The sequence below is a fragment of the Filicampus tigris genome, chromosome 17, assembly GCF_054856515.1.
Source record: "Filicampus tigris isolate MCC_2025a chromosome 17, RoL_Ftig_1.0, whole genome shotgun sequence".
NCBI classification, from domain to species: Eukaryota; Metazoa; Chordata; class Actinopteri; order Syngnathiformes; family Syngnathidae; genus Filicampus; species Filicampus tigris.
In genome coordinates this window covers 12,194,551-12,214,911 of record NC_141233.1, presented here as the reverse complement: position 1 = coordinate 12,214,911, position 20,361 = coordinate 12,194,551, and the positions used below count along the sequence as shown (strand labels likewise).

The window sequence follows — 20,361 nt, the reverse complement described above, 5'->3', positions numbered from 1 at the left end:
ATCATTTTATATATATATATATATATATATATAGATAGATAGATAGATAGATTTTATTTTATTTTTCAAACTTTTGTATTGTTTTTTAAGTTGAAACAGTAATTGTTTTTTTCCACATGATAAAAAAAAATGCTTAGAATTAAGAGGTTTTATTATAACTCCATATTTTTTGTTTTGTTTTTATTGAAGATTAAATGCAAATCAAACCCCGCTAAATCACCAAAAACAAATTGTTTTTTTCTTTTCAGATCAAAAACACATGCAAAAAAGTGTTCTAATTGCATTGATGATTTTCTTTAAACAGGACTTTTCCTAACTTTTATGTGAACTTCTCTCCATCAATTATTCCACATCTGAACCTCCCTCCACTCCTTTGCTTCCTGACATTCCTACTCCGTCCCTCCCCTCGCTCCCGTCCCACCTCTCCGCCCCTCTTGCACAAACTCTGATCACCAGTTAAATTGAAGTCAATCCTGCTCAAGTCGCCTCATGCACAGTTTACACATTTGACAAACCACTTTCGGAGGATTCGGATGGACTGTGTTTGATTTGTGGAAGTTAGAAATCGGACGCTGTCAACCTGTTTGAATCGCGGATGCTCGTCCATTGGATGGCGCTGTGCTGCGTGGAGGTTGCCAGGGTGGATTAGAGAGGTGCTCCATGCCCATCTCGTCAAGGCAGGTGAGTGTGCATGCTTGACTTTACACCACAACAACTTCAAAATGCGCATAGCTTTAACTTGTGTACTGTATTTACATTTGCAAACATTTAACCCCCTTATTCCTAGCCCAGCAAAACAAAAACAAATACATAAAAATAGTCAATAAACTCATTCACCGCCAGACATTTTTAGACCCCCTTTTACCTTAACGTTTGAAAAAATTTGAAAAATATATAAAAGTTCCTTGGATTGAATGGCTGGACAGTGAAAAGACAAATAAATTTGTCAATGGCAGTGAATGAGTTAAATAGGTGTACTGTAGATGTTAAGTATATTTTATACTAGTTTACAGTATCTTTCTTATACATACTGTATTTTTTTTTATAAGTTAAAAATTAAATTTATTCAGTAATGGTATATTAATATGAGTATGGAAAAAAAAAATCATTGAAAAAAATTTGTTTGAATACTAGTAGTGAAATACAATGGTAAAAAATAAGTATACAGCCAGATTATAAATTTTATCATGATAGAAAAGTAAAGTTCTGTTGGGTTACTAATTTTAGTGGGGAAAACTGTGTTTCATACTTGCATATCATTATGATATGTTTTCTAAAAAATAATACATTAGTATAGTAAAAAACATACACCTAATGGGACAAAAGGTTATGAATAGAAGAAATTTCGTTTGAAAACTACAAAGGTTACAAGGTACACTAAAATGTCAGCACTAGTTTGATGAAGTACAAAAAAAATACAGTGTAAAAATTCCAAATCACCGTATATTTTTAAAACAATTGATATTGTATTGCATTAAATAAGTATGTGATAGAAGGGAAAATGATTACAGGGATAAAACATTTCTCGTTCTTGAACAGGTTTGCACACATTTGCAACATTTGCCCCACTCCCTGTTCCAGATATTGTCAAGATATTTCACGCTTCAGGGTTGTCCCAGGGCATGGCATAGTTCCACCCCATCCCCTTTAAAGACTTTAAACTTTTCAGATTTGGAGACTGGCAAGACCGCTGCTGATCCTTGAGATTGCCCAGTCTGTTTGTTTTTGTTCATTGTTATGCAGGAGCACCCAGCTATGACCCATCTTGATCATGATCTTAGGACCCTAAAGCATGACGTTTACATCCCCATTTTTCAAAGGTTGGATGGTATTTTTGGCATTGCACTCTTCCTTCTTTGTCTTTTAAACACTGAGAGTGGAGTTGCTACCAAAAAAAAAAAAAGGTTGGTCTCGTCTGACCTCAGGGCCTTTTCCCATGCCTCCTCTGGATCATCCAAAGAGTCATTGGTAAGCTTCAGATAGGCGTTAAATAGCTGCCACATTGCTATGTCCTTGGCAAGCCAAACAGATCCCTCCTAGCCATTAGCGCCCATACCACTCCCCCCCCCCCAGCCCCCTCAATGGTAATACGGTCTAAGGCCGACGAATCGGAGAGTCAGAGAACAAGCCTGTAATCCACCGGTGCCTCTTCGCTTGGGACCGTAAGGCTAATGTGATCCTGACACATTGTCCCGGCACTCATAATGGGCTCTTTTCAGGTACTCCTCGGGGGAGACCTGGGAGCCTGCGCTTTAAGAAGTAGTAGCAGGACATGAATTCAAAGGGCCAAAACATGCTTTATGATAATACAAAATGGTGACACTCGACAATGTTGTGTGTGACCATTTAATGGTTCCAGTAGACTGACATGTGGTCGCACCACAATATTGATTATGTGACAGTGAAGGGTTTCAGTTGACTGTCACTACGCAATCTTGTGTCACGTCACTCCACGATGCTGCGAGTGTTAAGGCATTAAGGTTTCCAGTAGACTCGGACTTGTGTTCGCTCCACAACATTGTGTGCGACCACTAATGACACCACAATGTTGTGTGACAGTTTAGGGCTCCAATAGACTTATGTGGTTGCTCCGCAATGTTTTGTGAGGCAATTAAGTTCCAGTCGACTCAGACACACGTTAGTTCCACAATATCTTTGACGGTAATCTAGATTCCCTCCTCATTCTTGTTTTTTTGCAGGATGATGAAGCCAGACATTCCGGTCCTTCTGCTGTTCATCGTCAGTGTACCAGCTCGCACGAGAGGTATGAGATCACACACCACAACATCGGGCACGCCGGCACATTCTAGTGAGGTCCATCCATCACTTTTTCGTTTTGTACTCCATTTTAGCTGGTACTCGGGATGTCCTGTATCCGTTCGGACCCGCCCACATGGATCTGGAGACCCCCAAGATGGATGATGGGAGCTCCCCTGAGATTCCTCTGCTCGTGCCCTTTATTTTCTTCAGTACCCCCTACCGCACCATCTACGTAAGAAGTTACCACAAACTTTTTCCTGTTTGCTATAATGCTGGTTGACAAGATTTTTTTTTCCTCAAATCAAGTTTAACATGAAAATCAGTGAGCCACGTGCAAATTGTGTTGCCAGGTCAACAACAACGGCGTGATATCCTTCAACGAGCATGTGAGCCAGTTCACGCCAGAAGCGTTCCCCCTGAGCGACAGCCGGTCCTTCATCGCCCCGCTCTGGGCGGACGTGCACAACGGGATCCGTGGTGACATCTACTACAGGGAGACCACCTTGCCGCAGATTCTGGAGAGGGCGACGCATGACGTCCGCAGGCATTTCAAGAACATCCCCAACTTCACGGCCACCTGGGCCTTCGTCGCCACGTGGCACCAGGTCACCTTCTACGGCGGGAGCCAGACCACCCCGGTAAAGGCCAAAAACCTACATTGTACAATTGACTGTTGGGAAAGTTCCTAGAACTTTATGCGTGTCTGCTGCTATCAGGTGCATTCTGACCACAGGGACTTCAGCCCATAGCTAGGAATGTTTGTAATGACCTTTAACTGTTGGATCCAGTGTCCAAATTTAGATCTGGGTTATTTATCTAGAAGGCCAGGTTATTTTATCAGGGAAGACCCTCTTGTAGGGGTAATACTAGATCCAGGAATTTAGAAAAGGTCCAGAAACCTTTTGGGCTGGGTTGTACATCGTTTTCACCCACAACCTGAATGTGATATTTCTAAAAGCTGAGGTGGGAATGCATGAGGTACAATTGCAGGAACTTGACTCTGGAACTCGAAACCTTAAGAGGACCGCAGAAATGTGTGTCTAAAAGTAGTTCTGGACTGATTTATCGGTCTCAAATAAAACAAAATAGAGCTATCTGATGTGTAGTACTCGCAAAGGTCCAAGACGTTTTGGGGGGTGGAGAGCTGACTGAATGACTGATTGTATCTTTGTCAGACGTATACCATTTTGTTGGCTTTAGCTGATGCACATGGCTTGGTCTGTTTCTCTCCATGGTAAAACTGTTTCACTCCTCTTGTTTGATTAAAAGGTGAACACATTCCAAACTGTGCTAATCTCAGATGGTGCAGTGTCCTTCGCCTTGTTCAACTATGAGGAAATCACTTGGAGCACAGGCACGGCCAGTGGCGGAGATCCTCTAACCGGACTAGGTGGCACCACAGCTCAGGTACACTTGATTCGATTTGATACCGTACAGAGGGTCCTTGGTTTATGACAGTCCCGACATACCGTCATAGGAGCAGAACTGTGTCATAAATTGAGGATCCCCTGTACGCAAGCAGATGACGAAGTCTGCCTGACAGTCGTGCCACCTTTCCAGTCAGGTTTTAATGGCGGCGAAATTGGACACTTCTTGAACCTGCCGGGATCACGGACCAACGATGTGGTGAACATTGAACAGACCACCAATATGAACATTCCCGGACGCTGGTTCTTCCGCGTTGACCCGGAGCTAATCGATCCCGCCAATGGCTGCAGCTACAACGGCAAGTTGAGCCTTCTGTGCTGGCCTGAACGCTGCAGAAACACTGAGCTACTTAGTCACAATCTAAATTTGAATATTTGTCCCATGAAATTGTTATTCGTCCCAACAGTCTATTCTCTTGATTTTGTAGTGTTTCTCCGGGCTGTAATGCTTTCAGAACATTTATGTGATTGTTAGAATTGTTTTGTCCTTTTGGATTTCAGCCTCTATTCTACTATTTCTACTACTGTAGACAAGGTAACTGAAATTAGCAAGAAATGTTATAGCAGTTATAAACATTCATACAGGTGCTACTTTAGCACAGACAGAGCAGCAATACATGCCAACAGAGTTTACAACAACACAGACAGGCATATACAGTACGTCCAGTGGTCCTGTCTGGAAAGTATTTCTAAATCTATCTCCTACAACCTTTTTAGGTCGCTTTTACAGACGAGGGGAGGTCTTCTGGTTGTCAGAGCGCTGCTCGCAACGATGCCGCTGTCTCGACGTGGACAACGAGGTGCTCTGCCAAGACGCCCAGTGTGGCCAGCTGGAGACCTGCGAGCAGCAGGAGGGAGCCTTTTACTGCCAGCCCACCCGCACCAGTACCTGCGTGGTGTTCGGCGACCCCCACTACCACACCTTCGACGGTCTGCTCTACCACTTTCAAGGAACCTGTACTTACCTGCTGGCTCGGCCGTGCTGGGAAGTGGCGGGTCTGCCCTTCTTCAGCGTGGAAGCCAAAAACGAGGACCGTGGCGTGTCTGCCGTCTCCTGGCTGAGAGATGTAACCGTGGAGGTCTACAGTCACCGAGTCACATTGCTGAAAGGAAGTTTGGGAACTGTTAAGGTGAGCAATTGATAATCCCATCACATTCTCTCTGGAATCCTTATCTGATCTCGGAATAAGACATGGATTCAACTTTTGTGGGTTGCAATTACCTCACAGTCGATGGGTGTGGTTTAAAATCTCAGCCTGGTTTCCTCCCGATTTGATGTCTCTAGGTGGATGGCTTGGTGAAGACTTTACCGGTTCAGCTTCAGCTCGGTGCTGTCAGGGTCTACCAGTCCGGGGTGGCTGTTGCTTTGGAAACCGACTTTGGACTTCTGGTGACGTACGATGGCCAGCATTATGCCTCCATCTCCCTGCCGAGCTCTTACTTCAACAACACGTGTGGCCTCTGCGGAAACTACAACGATGACCCCGCCGATGACCCCGTTCTTCCCGACGGCACCCTTGCGGAAACTGTGGCTGAGCTGGGCGGCGGCTGGCGAGCAGAGGGCGCCGACTGGCATTGCACCGACGGTTGTGTGGACAACTGCACCGTGTGCGACCCGCTAACGGAGGCCTTCTTCTTTGGCCCGGACTACTGCGGACTCATAAATAAAACGGACGGACCATTCAGGGACTGCAGAGCCGTGGTGGATCCTACCGCCTTCGTGTTTAGTTGCGTCTACGATATGTGTAGCAACAAGGACAACATCTCCTCACTCTGCCAGGCCATCCAGGCCTACGCTCTGGCCTGTCAGGCACTGGGTGTCACGATCCGGCCCTGGAGGTCTCGCACTTTCTGTGGTGAGTTGAGGATATTTTCCGCCTTTACCTTCCTCCACATTTCTCAACCAATTCAAACCATTCCAACACGTTTTGAAAATTCCGAACACAAGCATTACAGCAATGACATGCCATTTCCAGAGGTGGGCATTTTACTCAATTTCGCTGGTCCGTCATTCCTCTGTCCGTCATTTTTCATGACGAACTGAATTGTAATCGTTAGTCAGTACGTCGGTTAGTCCATCAGAAGTCCGTTGGTCCGTCAGTCGAACGCCAGAAAAATGGGCGTCCGTCACTGACCGTTGAGGCTTAGTGACGATGACACTGATGAATGAAAACCCACTTCCGTCATTCGACAGTCGGTCATTTTTAACTCATTCACTGCCATTGGCGGATTTACTTGTCTTTTCACAGTCCATCCATTCAGTCCCCGGAACTTACTCATATTTTTTTCTTTTTTTTTCAAACATTAGGGTAAAAGAGGGTCTGAAAATGTCTGGTAGTGAATGAGTTAAAAGGTATCCCGTAATTTGTCAATAGAACAGGCCTCCAGTGACGGACGGACAGTCTGACGGAATGCCCACCTCTGGCAATTTCTACAGAAATTGCATTCTCTACCTAACAATTGTTCTTTTGCGAAAATGACCTGATTTCACCTCTCTTGACCTCAGCCCTGACGTGTCCACCGTTCAGCCACTACCAAGTGTGCACCAGCGCCTGTCCAGCCTCCTGCTCGGATGTCACCGCACCCTTGTATTGCACCCACCCTTGCACCGAGGGCTGCCAGTGCAACCAGGACTACGTCCTCAGCGGCAGCCATTGCGTACAGCGGGATGACTGTGGCTGTGAGCACAATGGCCTCTATTACCCACTCAATGAGACTTTTTGGGCTGGCCCACACGGTGAAGAAGGCGAATGTAGCCTCCGCTGCACCTGCGCGGCCGCGGGCGAAATCTCTTGCCTCAACGAGTCTTGCAAGGAGGGCGAGGTGTGCACGGCGGAGGTGGGCACGCTGGGTTGCTACCCTCGCCGGGAGGGGCTGTGTTCAATCGCTCAGAACGCTGTGACATCATCCTTTGACGGCGCCTTCCTGCTGTTCCCAGATGACAGCTCCTACTACCTGCTGAAGCTGTGTGGCGCTGTGCCAGCTAATGGCTCAATGGTGGAGGTGAAGATAGGCAGACGGCTGGTGAACAAAGGCCCTGCTTGGAAAAGACCTGTGGTAGTTACGGTTGCTAGCCTGGAGGTTCAGGTGGGAGGGCTGGATTTAGAAACAGTCAAGGTGAGTACGGTGTTTCCCCGCTTATATATGCGGTTTGGCATTTACAAATTTGCCTATTAGTTGATTTTTGGGGGGGGGCCTACTGTACCAGTCAAAAGTTCGGAAACACCCTCTAATTCAGTGTTTTTGCTTTCTTGAAATTTCCTCAATTGATGATTTTTACTTTTGATGGAATTGTTTGGTAAACAAAAACTGTGAAGCAAAACAGAATTTTTTATAGTTTTGATTCTCCAAAGTAGGCACCTTTTGCCCAGATGACAGCTTTACACATCTTGGTATTTTCTCAGTCAGCGTTATGATGTGGATGATGCTTTATGACCTGGAATGACTTCTAGCTCACAGCTGTGCACTCAAGAGTTAATAGCTTGAATTTCTTGACCTCGTATTGTGTCTGAGACTATGTGAATGTGAAGTTTTGTTTGCAAACTTTTTACTGGAACTATATATGATTCTGTTTTTGTGCTCAGGCCAGAGTTATGTAAATATATAATACAAAGATTGGTTTGGTGCCATTTTATGGCATCTTGATTCCAAAGAACAATGTTGAAGTGAGTTGAGGAGCATCATTGCATGTATTTGCAATGTTTGTTGTGATCATTTTAGGCGTGTTTTAATTGGGTCTCAAGTATATGGGAGGGGTAAAACTATCAAATGTATTCATATGGTCTATACTCTATATCGCAGATTTCCATCTATTGCCGGAGGGTGTGGAACATGCCCCCCACAGGAAACTGTATCGTAAACACACGTATATGTGGGTCGCCATTCACCCATATTTTTTTCATGTTTTTTTTTCCTGCGAAACCTATCCTCAGCTATTTGCTGCTCAACTCATCTAGTGGTGTTTTTATGCTCTTTTTATTATGATGTATAAGATGGCACCAAAGCCCTGACAGTATTGACTGGAATCAAGGAAGTGCATATCAACTGAGAGACTTAATATCTACTACCGGTATGTCAGGGAGGAAATTAGTTTATCCAGGGGTGCATTTTGCGTGTGTATTTGATCAAAATCAAATCATTGTTAAGGGTAAAGTAAGATGAGTTTGAAATATTGAAGGTTTTGGGATCATAGTTTGTGGTATATTTACAGTTTAAATTATTGATATTGGCAATTATAGACATATATAGATCAGTTATGGCTTTTTGCAATTCGTGGCAGATAGAGTAATACAACAATTTATACAGCTTATTTGAAGTGTGTATTTGTTTATTGTTTACTTGGTATTGGGAAGAAAATGTTCTTTTCTGGACCAAAACGTTTGAGAAGGCTAACCCTAACCCCGCTCTCAATTGCACTTCTCCGCCTGATGATCTGTTTTTGTCCTAGGTCAACGGCGAACCGATCGTCCTCCCCTACGTCCATCCGACGCGGACCGTAAAGGTCTACAGAGCGTCGGGTAACGCCACAGTGGTGGAATCCCGTGGTCATCTTCGCGTTCACTACGCACAACAGGGATCTATCAACATCTCCCTCTCCACCGCATTCTACAACGTCACCTGCGGCCTGTGCGGAGTCTTCAACGGCGACCCCGCCGACGACTTCCGCCTCCCCAACGGACGCCTGGCGGAGTCAGCCTCGCAGTTCCCCGAAGGCTGGCGTTCCATCGCTGACGACATCACCTGCAACGGAGACTGTGACGACTTGTACCGCATGTGCACGGACCTGCGCCTCTACCGGAGTCCGTGGATGTGCGGTCACATCAATGACCCCGGAAACAGCTCTTTCGTGCCCTGCCACGGTGCGGTCAATCCGTCGCCGTTTTTCCGAAACTGTTTGTACAACATGTGCGTGAAGGACGGCAACCGCTCGGCCTTATGCTCTTCGCTTCAAGCTTACGCCGCCGCCTGTCAGGATGCTCAGGTGGTCCTCGCTTCTTGGAGGACGGCCACCAATTGCCGTAAGTTGAAGAGCTTGAGTGAAGCGAAGTGTGAACGTTCGGGTTGAAGAGGAAGTCAACCCAAAAATGTTCAGCATTCTCATTCATATTGTCCATCTCAGGGGGCGGCCATTTTCTAACTTGCTGTCGACTGAAAAGGACATCACAGTTGCTCGGGGATCAGACAACAAGCAATCACAGCTCGCCTGTTTTCTGAAGCTGATTGGTTGTTACCTGAGCCCCGAGCAACTGTGATGTCATTTTCAGTTGACAACAAATAACAAAATGGCCGCCCCCTGAGATGGACAATATCAATGAGAATGCTGTGTTTAGACAAGTGGAGCTGCATAGAACATAATGTGGCAAAGAAGATTTTGGGGGTGACTTCCCATTTAAGCACTCTCTTGTGTGGGGTACTGACAAGTTCTGTGTTTTGCGGTGATAACATTACAGTGATTTAGTGGTTAGCACAATCACTTCACAATCGAGATTCGGAAGAAAGAAAGGGGGGTGTACCGGCATCCGAGGTAAATTGCGGGGCCAGAACGTAATGTGCCTCCGAGGTTTTCATGCGTAAAAGCGGGAATGAACGCTTGTCTCCCAGCACTCCCGCACGGAATGACTGGCTTCTGTCTTCCTATCATGTCCCAGCGCTTCCCTGTCCGGCCAACAGCCATTTCGACGAGTGCGCCAGCGCTTGCCCCCTGACGTGCTCCGACCTGGACGAGCCGGAGGTGCCGTGCCCGTCGCCGTGCGGCGAGGGCTGCCGTTGCGAGGATGGCTTCGCCCTGCGGGACGGCCTGTGCGTGTCCCACGGCGACTGCGGCTGCGCTGGCCCCGACCTCGATGGGCGTCTGCCTGCAAACCACACTTTCTGGACAGACCGGGACTGCTTGGAGCGCTGCTACTGCAACGGTTCAGACAACGGCGTGTACTGCCTCGCGGCACCTTGCCACCCCGAGGAGTACTGCCAGGAGGACGGCGGGTTGTACTACTGCAGGCCTCGCACCGAGGCCCTTTGCGTGGCGGCCGGTTATGGCCACTTCCTGCCGTTCAGCGGCATCCCGTTTGAGCTGCAGAGCTCTTGCAGCATGAGCTTGGCCACCACCCACTGTGGGAGCGGGGACAGCAGCGCAAACATGAGTGGCAACTTGCCTCCATTTAAACTATTAGCTCTTAATGAGGAGAGGGACACAGGCCAAGCGGTTTGGGTGAGAGGCTTCATGCTGGAGGTCTTTGATTTTGAGATCGAGGTGTCCCGAAGTTACAAGAACACCGCCATGGTGAGTCAGCGGTGAGAGATTATGGTAAAAAGAATGTGTATTGAACAACCGATGCTGTGGAGTGAAATCCTTGCGTCTCAAAATTATTATTATTATTTTTTTTTTAAACAACTGTTCAAGTATCTAAAAGAGTTAATAGATTTGTTCTGTAGCTATTGTCAACGCTTTAAATTGGTTAATAATAATGTGTAAAAATAATAGACGAAGTAGGGACGGACCAATAGCATTAATTTGTGGAAAACTATCAAACTGACGATATTTGAGGTGACCATGTGCTCTGGTTCATTCAGGTGAATAAGGAGCGCTTGTACGTACCTGTGAAGCTCGGCCAGGGGAAGGTCACCATCTTCACTTTGGGCACACTGCTCGTCCTAGAGACGGACTTCGGCCTCAAGGTGGCCTTCGACTGGAACACCCTGCTCCTGTTGACGTTACCCCGTCACCTCTACAACGCATCCTGCGGCCTCTGTGGGGGCTTTCCCTCAGCGCCGGCCACCCACACCGCCGACGACTGGGGCGCAACCTGGGCTGAGAGGGATGCTTTCTGCCAGGTGGGCTGCGGCGACTCATGCCCAAGGTGCGGCCCGGGGGATAAAAACCCGCCGGACGATGGCGCTATCGCTTCGGCCGACGACAGCGGCGACACGGACGACGACCGTACGACTGAACTCCGCTTCCGTCTTCGAGACGGTCTCTACGTGTTTGCGGAGCCCGAGGCGGAGAGGCTGTGCGCCCTGATGGCGGATCGAGAGGGCGCGTTTGCACGCTGTCACGGCAAGGTGGCGCCGGATTTCTTTTACCAAAGCTGCCTACGGGATATCTGCTTGGACGGGGGCGCTCAGGAAACCGTTTGCAGCTGGCTGCAGGCCTACGGCACCACCTGCCAGACGCAAGGGGTACCAACCACCGGCTGGAGGGGCGATGCGCCATGTGGTGAGTACCATCTACAGTAATCCTCTTGCTTATTCTCAGCAAGTCACCTTTAAATCAGTCTGGGTGATATGATATGTCCAACCCGCCTGTTCCCAGTCCAGAGGTGTCCGCCGAACAGCCATTACTCCAGATGCGTGCCGGTCTGCCCGCCCCAGTGCGCCCCCGCCCGCAGCCAGAGGGACTGCAGCCAAGACTGCGTTGAGGGCTGCCACTGCGACCAGGGCTACGTCCTCAACGGCAAGAGCTGCATCCTGCCTCAAGACTGCGGTTGCTACACTGACGGCAAGTACTACGAGGTCAGTGTGACGCCCCGCATCGTATGATCGTTCGTGTCGACGTCCATCTGTTACGAGTCGATTTGGATGTGCATTCGTTACGTCGAGTATGAAGTTGATGGTTACAGGAACGGATGAGCAAAGCTTTTAGCATTTAGCATTGAATAGCCATAAAAAGCAAAAGCCATTTTTGTGGTAATTGTCATATTAATAGTTAACTTTTGCAAAAAAAAAAAAAACTTTTTTTTTTATATTTGCAATGATATTTATTTATCTTGCACCATTTGTTGGAATTTAAGTTTAGCTGTTTTCGTTAAAAAATAAAAAAAAATAAAAAAAAACCTATTAACTTGTTATATCTTGGTGATTTTAATGATTGCTTTTCTGATTTTTCTCCAATTTAAAAAAGAGTGAGAGAGGCAGATTAGGTTTTCAGTGATTTTATTTTGGGCATGATTTTCTGATGTGTCGAAATTATCCCACGATATTTGCAGAGGCTTTATGATATTTTCTGATTTCTACAAGTACATTACAGAGTTTTTTTTTTTTTTTTTTTCTAACTTACAATCGACTTATGTAAAAGCATTGAATCAGTTCTTTGAAAATTTGTAAGACACTTTTTTGTAGCCCAAGCAGTTGTTCTGGAACGGCGATTGCACCAAGCGTTGCCAGTGCATCGGCCGCAACCTGGTCCAGTGCGACCCTCGGCGCTGCAAGGCGGACGAGGAGTGCGGCCTGCGCCACGGCGTGCGTGGCTGCTTCGCGAGGCGCTCCCAGCAGTGCGTGTCATCTGGCGGCGGCGTTTTCAAGACCTTCGACGGCGCCTCGCTGCGCCTGCCCGCCTCCTGCTCCTTCGTGCTCTCCACCAACTGCCACAAGCTGCCCGACCTCTCCTTCCAGCTCATCGCCAACTTCGACAAGTGGAGCGCGCCCAACCTCACCACCATCTCCCACGTCTACCTCTACATCAACGAGGAAAACATCCTCGTCTCGGGCAACACGGTCAAGGTGGGGTCGCCGAGCGCCGTATTTCCTCATGTCGCGGCACCGCTTGCAATCAACGATTCCGCGGTTCGGCGCAGGTGAACGGCACCCCGGTGTCGGTGCCGTTCGTGACGGGCCTTATGACGCGCCTGTCGGCGTCGGAGGGCTTCATCGACATCGACTCGCCGCAGGACATCCGCGTGCGCTACAACCGCTTCAACACGCTGAGCATCAGCATGGGCGCGCGGCTGCAGGACAAGCTGTGCGGCCTGTGCGGCAACTTCAACGGCGACCCAGGCGACGACTACATCACCTCCACGGGGAGGGCGGCCGCCAGCGCTCTGGAGCTCGCCCAGAGCTGGAAGACTAACGGCATGCAGGACAGGTGGGTGTTATGGTCCAATGAAAACAAAGTTGAACTCAAATCATTCCAAAAGGTATATTTAGTGCTTTGGTCAAGGTGGAAGGAATTATGAACAGTTCGAAATAGCTGTCGATATTAACATAAAACCTTAAAGCTGAAGTCAACCCAAACATATTTTTTTTCAAGAACATGTTCTATGCAAGCCCACTAGTTGAAACAAGGCATTCTGATAAATATTGCGTTTGTGGAATAAGAGTTAATCCACTCGTTTTTAGCCATCTCTGGGGGCGGCCATTTTGTCTTCTGTCGACTGAAAATGACATCACAACTACTCAGGGCTCAGGTAACAACCAATCACGGCTAACTTGCTTTCTGAAGCTTACCTGTGATTGGTCGTTACCTGAGTGTCATTTTTAGTCGACAGAAATGACTAAATGGCCGCCCCCTGAGATGGCTAAAAAGGGGTGGATTTTGCTGCTTAACTCATATTCCACAAACGCAATATTAATCAGAATGCCGTGTTTTAACTTGTGGGCCTGCTGGGAACATATTCTTGAAAAAAATGTCTTTGGGTTGATTTACGCTTTAGGGCTTCTGCTTGAAAGCAAACATATACATCAGGAAAGGCCTACTCAAAATTTGTTTCGGGTTGATCAGATTCATTTTAAAGTAGATTTCTATTGACTTGTACATGTTTTAGGTTGCATTAATGGTGGAAAATGTGAAATGATCTTGGCCTCATTTTTGTACATGACAAAAACATGGCATTTGAATAAGGGCGTGTAGACTTTTTATATCCACTGCAGTTTTCAAAGGTTTGCACCCCCTGCATTAGAGTGTGCATCCTGCATTGGAGAATTTGAGCTCTATGTATCTTTCTATGGCTCTATCTTGTGGCGGTTTGGGGAATAACACTCTGGTAAAGGTATACAGTGGTGTGGTCATTTCCAAAACTGAACACAAGAGGGTCAAAACATTAGAAGCAACTCTCCGTATAATAACAGACATATTGTTGTATTGTCTTGGATCCCCCCCCACCCAGGTGCGACGAGACCCAGTACGTGGCGCTGGCCCAGTCGTGCGACAACGCGGCCGTGCTGGCGCTTCAGCGCGAAGACACGTGCCTGAAGCTGACCGAGCCCAAGGGTTTCTTCCAGCCGTGCCACGGCCTGCTGGACCCGCGGCCCTTCTACCGTTCCTGCTACCTGGACGGCTGCTACAACCGTCGCGGCGCCCAAGTGTGCGGCTCGCTGGCCGCCTACGCCGAGGCTTGCCGCTCCATGGGCGCCCTCACCACCAAGTGGATCGCCCAAGAGAACTGCTGTAAGAAGCCACGCCCGGGCGTGCGCTCGCACGCGCGCGCGTTCGGCTACGCGTGGCGGCTAACATTGCGTGTCGGACCATGTTTTTTTTTTTTTCTTTTTAGCAGAATGGATCGACGACCCCTGCGCCACAGAGACCTGTACGAACTTCACATGCGAGCTGGAGAATGGTGGCGATCTGTGTGGATGTCCTGAGTTGCCCGTCAGCCACGAAGGTGAGGTTGTCACCTCTCGCTAGAAATCGGCTGGGATAGGCTCCAGTTCAACTGTGACCCTGAAGAGGGCAAGTGTCTAAAAAAAAAAAAAAAAAAAAGAATATTCTGTCTTCTTTACATGTATATACAATTATTTTGGGAAAATATGTTTTATTACACTGTATATATGTATATATATTAGAGCTCGGGCTCGCACTCAAAATCCGCGTTCACCATCGGTTTACCATTTAAACAACGACTCCCAAATCAATGCGCGCGTGTATGTCAGGTGATGACGATGTCATCGAGGCGGAGGTGACGTGCAAGGCCGCCGTTATGGAGGTGTCCATCTCCAAGTGCAAGCTCTTCCAGCTGGGCTTCCAGCGCGGCGACGTCCGCGTCAACGACCAACACTGCGCCGGCGTGGAAGGAGAGGACTACATCTCATTCCACATCAACAACACCAAAGGACACTGCGGATCCATTGTACATGTCAGTCATCTTTCACCATTTTGCAGAATAAGTCAAATTTCTTTAGAACACATCTCAAAGACTTTGCGCTTTGTTGCTATTATTAGTTATTAACCAGTTAGTCATTCATTTGTTTGTTGATTATTTTGTGAGTTAGCTGGAATAGGCAGAAATGTAATCTACTCTTATTCCCAAATTGCATTTTTTTTTCAATAGTATTGACTGACTGTCAGTCAGGCAGTTAGCAAATTTATTAGTTAGGGATCTAGTTACCTAGACCGTAACTTAGTTTAACTACTTAGCTAGCTAGTTAGTTTATTAGTAGGTTGGTCCTATCACTAGCAAGCGAGCGATTTTGTGGGTTACTGAGGTAGCGTGATAGTTAGCAGGATTATACAAAAAAAAATAAGATAAATATGTATATATTCCACACATGCATTAGTAGTTATTTAGTAGTGATTGACTGTGGCGACCCATAATGGGGCAAGCCAAAACGACCGACTGCTGCTTCTCGTTCATTTAGCACTCTGTTATGTGCCGTGACATGTTGCCTCCGGTGGTTTCATGTGGTATTGCATGACAACTGTCTGAAGTGACTTTGTCTGTTTTGACAGTCAAACGGCACGCACATCATGTACAAAAACACCGTGTGGATCGAGAGCGTCAACAACACGGGTAACGTCATCACTCGGGACAAAACCATCAACGTGGAGTTCGCCTGTGCCTACGAGCTGGACCTGAAGATCTCGCTGGAGACGGTCCTCAAACCCATACTGAGGTTAGTCAATTAGCTCGTAGACATAAATACTGAATCCGGACTGTTTGGATCACTTTTCCATTCCTCTACTAGCGTGATCAACCTCACCTTGGCCACCCAAGCGGGCAACTTCATCACCAAGATGGCGTTGTATAAGAATGCCTCGTACCGCCAGCCATACAGGGAGGGCGAGGTGGTCCTCAGCACGAGGGACGTCCTCTACGTGGGCGTCTTCGTGGAGGGCGCAGACGAAAACCAGCTCATCCTGGTCGTCAACATGTGCTGGGCCACGCCGTCGCGCAACAGCAGTGACCGACTGCGCTATGTCATCATCGAGCGAGGGTATGCCCTGAAGGGAACACATCTAGAAGAAAAAGTTCGTTATGATTAAAAAAAAAAGAATAATAATTAATTATGATTTTACTCGAAAAATGATTTAGCATAGCAGCCCCAATTTTAATTGGAATGTAATTTTAAATTCAATTTTAACTGAATTACATCTTAATTATATTGTAATTGGATTTAAATGTAAATTTAACTTTCATTTCTCATGTATGTTATGGGCATCCGCCAATTTACCAGTATGTATATTTTTTAAAGTTGCCGCGTTTCTAGGGCTAATCTTTTTGATAGATAGTAGTAAATAATTAGTTTGTATATATTATATTTTAGTACATATAACTATATATTATTATATTTATATATTTTTTATAAAAAATTCACAGGGGAAAATACATTTTTTTAATGGTGGAATTGCTCTCTTACCGTATCATGAGAGCAAAATGATGCGACGACATCACCTCCCACCTCTTGTTTGAACCTCTCCCCTTCCTCCTCAGGTGTCCGAACATCAAGGACAACACCATTGGCATGGCGGAGAACGGCGTGTCGCTCACCTGCCGCTTCCACGTCACCGTCTTCAAGTTCATCGGGGACTACGATGAGGTGCACCTACACTGCGACGTTTCGCTGTGCGACTCAGAAAGGCACACCTGCAAAGTGGTGAGGAGACCACGTTCGCCTCAAGCCCAAGTGTTCCTCCTGCAAGTTGTCTTGTGTTAAAAGGACTTTTGTACGTGCAGAATTGTCCGCCCAAGAGGAGGATGTCGTCAAAGAATAGGATACTAAAAGATCACATACTCAGCGTTGGGCCCATTCGTAGACAAGGTCAGCCACTGGCATCTTTGCAGCAAGGTATCTCTTTTTTTTTTTTTTTTTTTTTTTTATGCTAGCAATGTGTTTTCTTTGTGAAATGGTCTCAGTGTCGGACTGGTGCGAGGAGGACAACGGCGGATGTGAGCAGATGTGCACCAGTAAGGCGACCGGTCCGGTGTGCAGCTGCATCACCGGGATGCTGCAAGTGGACAGGAAGACCTGTCGGAGTGAGTCAGCTTCAGTGCTACCTTGACTTAATAAGTGCCTCATTCGTTCTCTAACCATGCTTGAAACTCAAATCATGTCAATTAATTCTAATCAACTTTCCCCACTGAAATGAAATGAAATGTCAGTGATTGCTAGTAACACTAGCAAAAAAAAAATTGTAATGTGTTTTTAATAAGAAAAATAGCATGTTTATAAAAAACATTCATTCGTCCATTTTCCGTACTGCTTTTTACGAGTTAGAAAGTAGAAATTTGGCGAAATACGTACGCAAAATTATACAATACACAAAGATTTTTTTTTTAAAGTAAGCACAAAACACAACAGACTCGCTCAGCTTTGTTAGTATAGCACTTGCTAACATGCTAGCACGCTAAAGATACAGACGGCAAACAGCTAACCGATTGCTCGCCTGCATTTTTCTTTACTTTATTTGTTGTGATTTTCTGACTCTTGAACTGATGCGGCCTGGATGGATGTGGTGAAGCTTGCTCGTAAGATTTTGTTCACAACTAGAAACAAAAACCAGACTGAGCGACGGTTGTAAAAGTTGGGGCGCTCTTACGTCAAGATACCACGGTACAAACAAAAGTGCATAAATGGAGAAAAACTGCAGCATCATTTCTTCATGTTTTGTTGTTGTTGTGTTTTATGTGTCCTAGCTCCGAGTTCCAGCTGCAGACTGGCACCTGCTCACCCGCTGCTGAGCGCCGCCGTTTCCGTGCACCTGCTTCTCCTTCGCTGACGCACAACTGCACACGGAAAAGACTTGAACACGCAAAAGACTGTCGGTTTGATTCATTACTTCCACCTCATTCTGTCCTTTACTGTTAACAAGTCGATTGTTTCCAAGCGTCGTCATACTGTATGTCCCAAGGTGTATTTTCTGCCATCAACGCTAGGTGGCGCTGTAGGACGAACGTTTTAGTATTCATAAGTCCTCCCAACACAGGGGTGGGGAATCTGTGGTGGCGCCGCAGTCTTTATAAGTTCTCATTTTCAAGGAATAGAACAAGGGAAAAATTATATGTAAAATACATTTCCGCAATTGCAACCAAAAAAGCCTTCAGAGTTTACATCAATACATTTTTAATGTTACATACACACAAACAAAACATCGGAGAAAAAAATGTGTAAATGTTGCGGACAAATAGCGCAATTAACGAAGAAAAACAAGACATTATTTTTGCGAGGAAAAGTTGTAATTTTGTGAGAATAAAGTCAGAATGGTCGGAGAATTTAGTGTAAGAATTAAGTTCTAACAGTCAAGAAAAAAAAGTGAGAATATTTAGAGTACGGAGACAACACATGAACAATTTTGCGAGAATCGCCGTAAATTTATGAAGGGGAAAAGACATTATTTTACGACAAAAAGTTGTCATTTTGTGAGGATGAAATTGTAGCATTACGGGGGAAAAAAAGCATTATTTTACCAGGAAAAAGTTGTAATTCCGTGACCGTAAAGTCGGAATATTCCAAGCTCGCATTCAGCCCTGATTGTAAAAATGCTCCCCCGTCCTGATTAATCGAGCGTTTGTACAGACGTCAGTCCAGTAACACGAGACCGCACCTCAGGAAATTCCATCATGCGTGACGTTTCTCGTGTTGTCTAAACACGACATGCGACGACGTCTGGTCTGCTTTTTTTTTCTTTTTACCGACTAGGACAAGGTGGTGTGTTTTCCTTTTGAAAGGTTACATGCTTTTACTGAGAAATGATGACCAACTACGTGTGCTCTTAAAATCATGGTTGGTCAATTGATTCCAAGCAGTTTTAGGGCCACGCTAAAAAAGAATTACTCATTGAATTACAAGAATAAAGTCTGGATGTTTGCAAGAAGAATTGTCGTTATAGTACGACTTCATTCAATGACATTGCAACGTTACTCTCGAAATTGTGTTATTAAATTCTTGTCTTGCAATAGTATGACATGATTCTCAAAATGTTAGACTTTTATTAGTACAATGATTTTTTTTTTTCCCCCCGAATTACCACAACTTTATGCTCATAATATTAGAACGTTATTTGTAAAATCTTATGACTATTCCCAACATTAGAATTTTATTATTGGAGTTAAACAACTGTTTTCTTAGTTTATTACAAATGCATTCTTATAACATTGCATTTTCTTATCGAAATAGTACGACTTTATCCTTACATCACAAAATTCTCCAAATTTTATGACTCATAGATATTGCTGCTCTATTCTTGAAATTGTATTCAACATTATTCTTGCAATATTCCGACTATTCTCATTACATTGTTTTTATTTTTGAAATTTTATGACTTTGTACTAAGACTTCATTCTCAAATTTGTAAGATTTTTTTTCAAAATACCAGAAAAGTTTTTCCTCATGATGTTACAACTTAATTCGATTTTATTCTTGAAATTGTGCCGTAGCACAATTTTTTTTAAAGCTGTTATGACTATACTCATAACATAACGTTTTTCTGAAAATGTGAAGTCTTTTTGTCCAAATATTATTCAACTTTTGTCTTGCGATATTGACTTTATTCTTCTGATGTTGAGATTTTTTTTTTTTTGTAATTGTAATAGTTTGACTTTATTCTCACATTACATACTTATTCTCGAACATTTTCAACATTTTTTTTATCCTAACATTAGGACTTTTTTCTCGAAATTGAAATTTTTTTGGGGGTCAAAATAACAGTAAAAGAAATATTCATTCTTTCATTCATTCATTCTTGTTACGGCCCACGGAATTTCATGGCTGTTAATTATGTTTTTGTGTTGTGGGGGTTGATAATTTAATGATTTTACGGCCCACGATATTTCATGGCTGTTAATTGCGTTTTTGTGCTGTGGCAGTTAATAATTTAATGAGGAAGGGTTGTAACAATTCTCATCATTTTTTTTTTTCCAACAAATTTGTATGCAGCTTTTTTTCCCTTTTTAGGATTGTGACTTTAATCTCATAGCAGTGCTAATGACTTCATTATCTAAATTGTACAACTTTATTTCTGGTAATATTCCAACATTTTTTGGGGGGGAGGGGGCGCGGGGGGTCAGCGTGGGGTGTCTCTTATGATTTCTTTTTTGCTAATAATCATTCCCCCTTGTTGTGTACATGTGTTACGAAGCAATGAAAGAGATGTTTTATGTGACTTTTGAATAAAAAGTTCTCATCGTCCGTGCGAACGACTTCCACACGTTTGTTGCCCCGTTGTTCTTTCACACCAAACTCATCGACA

At 45.2% G+C, this 20,361-nt stretch overlaps 1 protein-coding gene and 1 long non-coding RNA gene across 3 annotated transcripts; one reads left to right on the top strand and one right to left on the bottom strand.

Annotated features, from left to right (window-relative positions):
• tecta (tectorin alpha) lies at positions 1 to 20,317 on the top strand. 2 transcript variants are annotated; one of them, XM_086057434.1, is made up of 24 exons: positions 1 to 681; positions 2,700 to 2,764; positions 2,853 to 2,992; positions 3,111 to 3,398; positions 4,030 to 4,167; positions 4,321 to 4,486; positions 4,905 to 5,317; positions 5,473 to 6,043; positions 6,694 to 7,304; positions 8,635 to 9,205; positions 9,836 to 10,467; positions 10,758 to 11,400; positions 11,497 to 11,696; positions 12,303 to 12,683; positions 12,758 to 13,044; positions 14,066 to 14,346; positions 14,450 to 14,560; positions 14,829 to 15,031; positions 15,625 to 15,788; positions 15,861 to 16,109; positions 16,607 to 16,769; positions 16,850 to 16,934; positions 17,030 to 17,149; positions 17,810 to 20,317. In XM_086057434.1, exons 2-24 carry the CDS (start codon positions 2,701 to 2,703, stop codon positions 17,890 to 17,892), a joined length of 6,564 nt encoding a protein of 2,187 aa, XP_085913560.1. In that variant the 5' UTR covers positions 1 to 681; position 2,700; the 3' UTR covers positions 17,893 to 20,317. The 2 variants fall into 2 exon arrangements, 1 of the variants encoding a protein (XP_085913560.1); XR_015090357.1 differs by lacking the exons at positions 15,625 to 15,788; positions 15,861 to 16,109; positions 16,607 to 16,769; ... (1 more) ...; positions 17,030 to 17,149; positions 17,810 to 20,317 and having other exon boundaries at positions 14,453 to 14,560; positions 14,829 to 14,869.
• On the bottom strand, positions 13,602 to 18,368 carry LOC147133401 (uncharacterized). The gene is made up of 5 exons (XR_015090359.1): positions 16,908 to 18,368; positions 16,533 to 16,808; positions 15,876 to 16,131; positions 14,785 to 15,012; positions 13,602 to 14,636 (listed from the first exon to the last, which is right to left on the bottom strand). It is a non-coding gene; the product is annotated as an uncharacterized LOC147133401 (long non-coding RNA).
• Positions 20,318 to 20,361: the final 44 nt, after the last annotated feature.

Bases quoted from the DNA above. Each gene is read 5' to 3' on its own strand.
- tecta (XM_086057434.1), top strand. From the start codon at position 2,701: ATGATGAAGCCAGACATTCCGGTCCTTCTGCTGTTCATCGTCAGTGTA. The intron at 15,032-15,624 runs GTCAGTCATCTT...CTGTTTTGACAG, and splicing joins ACTGCGGATCCATTGTACAT to TCAAACGGCACGCACATCAT. The intron at 16,935-17,029 runs GTCAGCCACTGG...AAATGGTCTCAG, and splicing joins TGGGCCCATTCGTAGACAAG to TGTCGGACTGGTGCGAGGAG.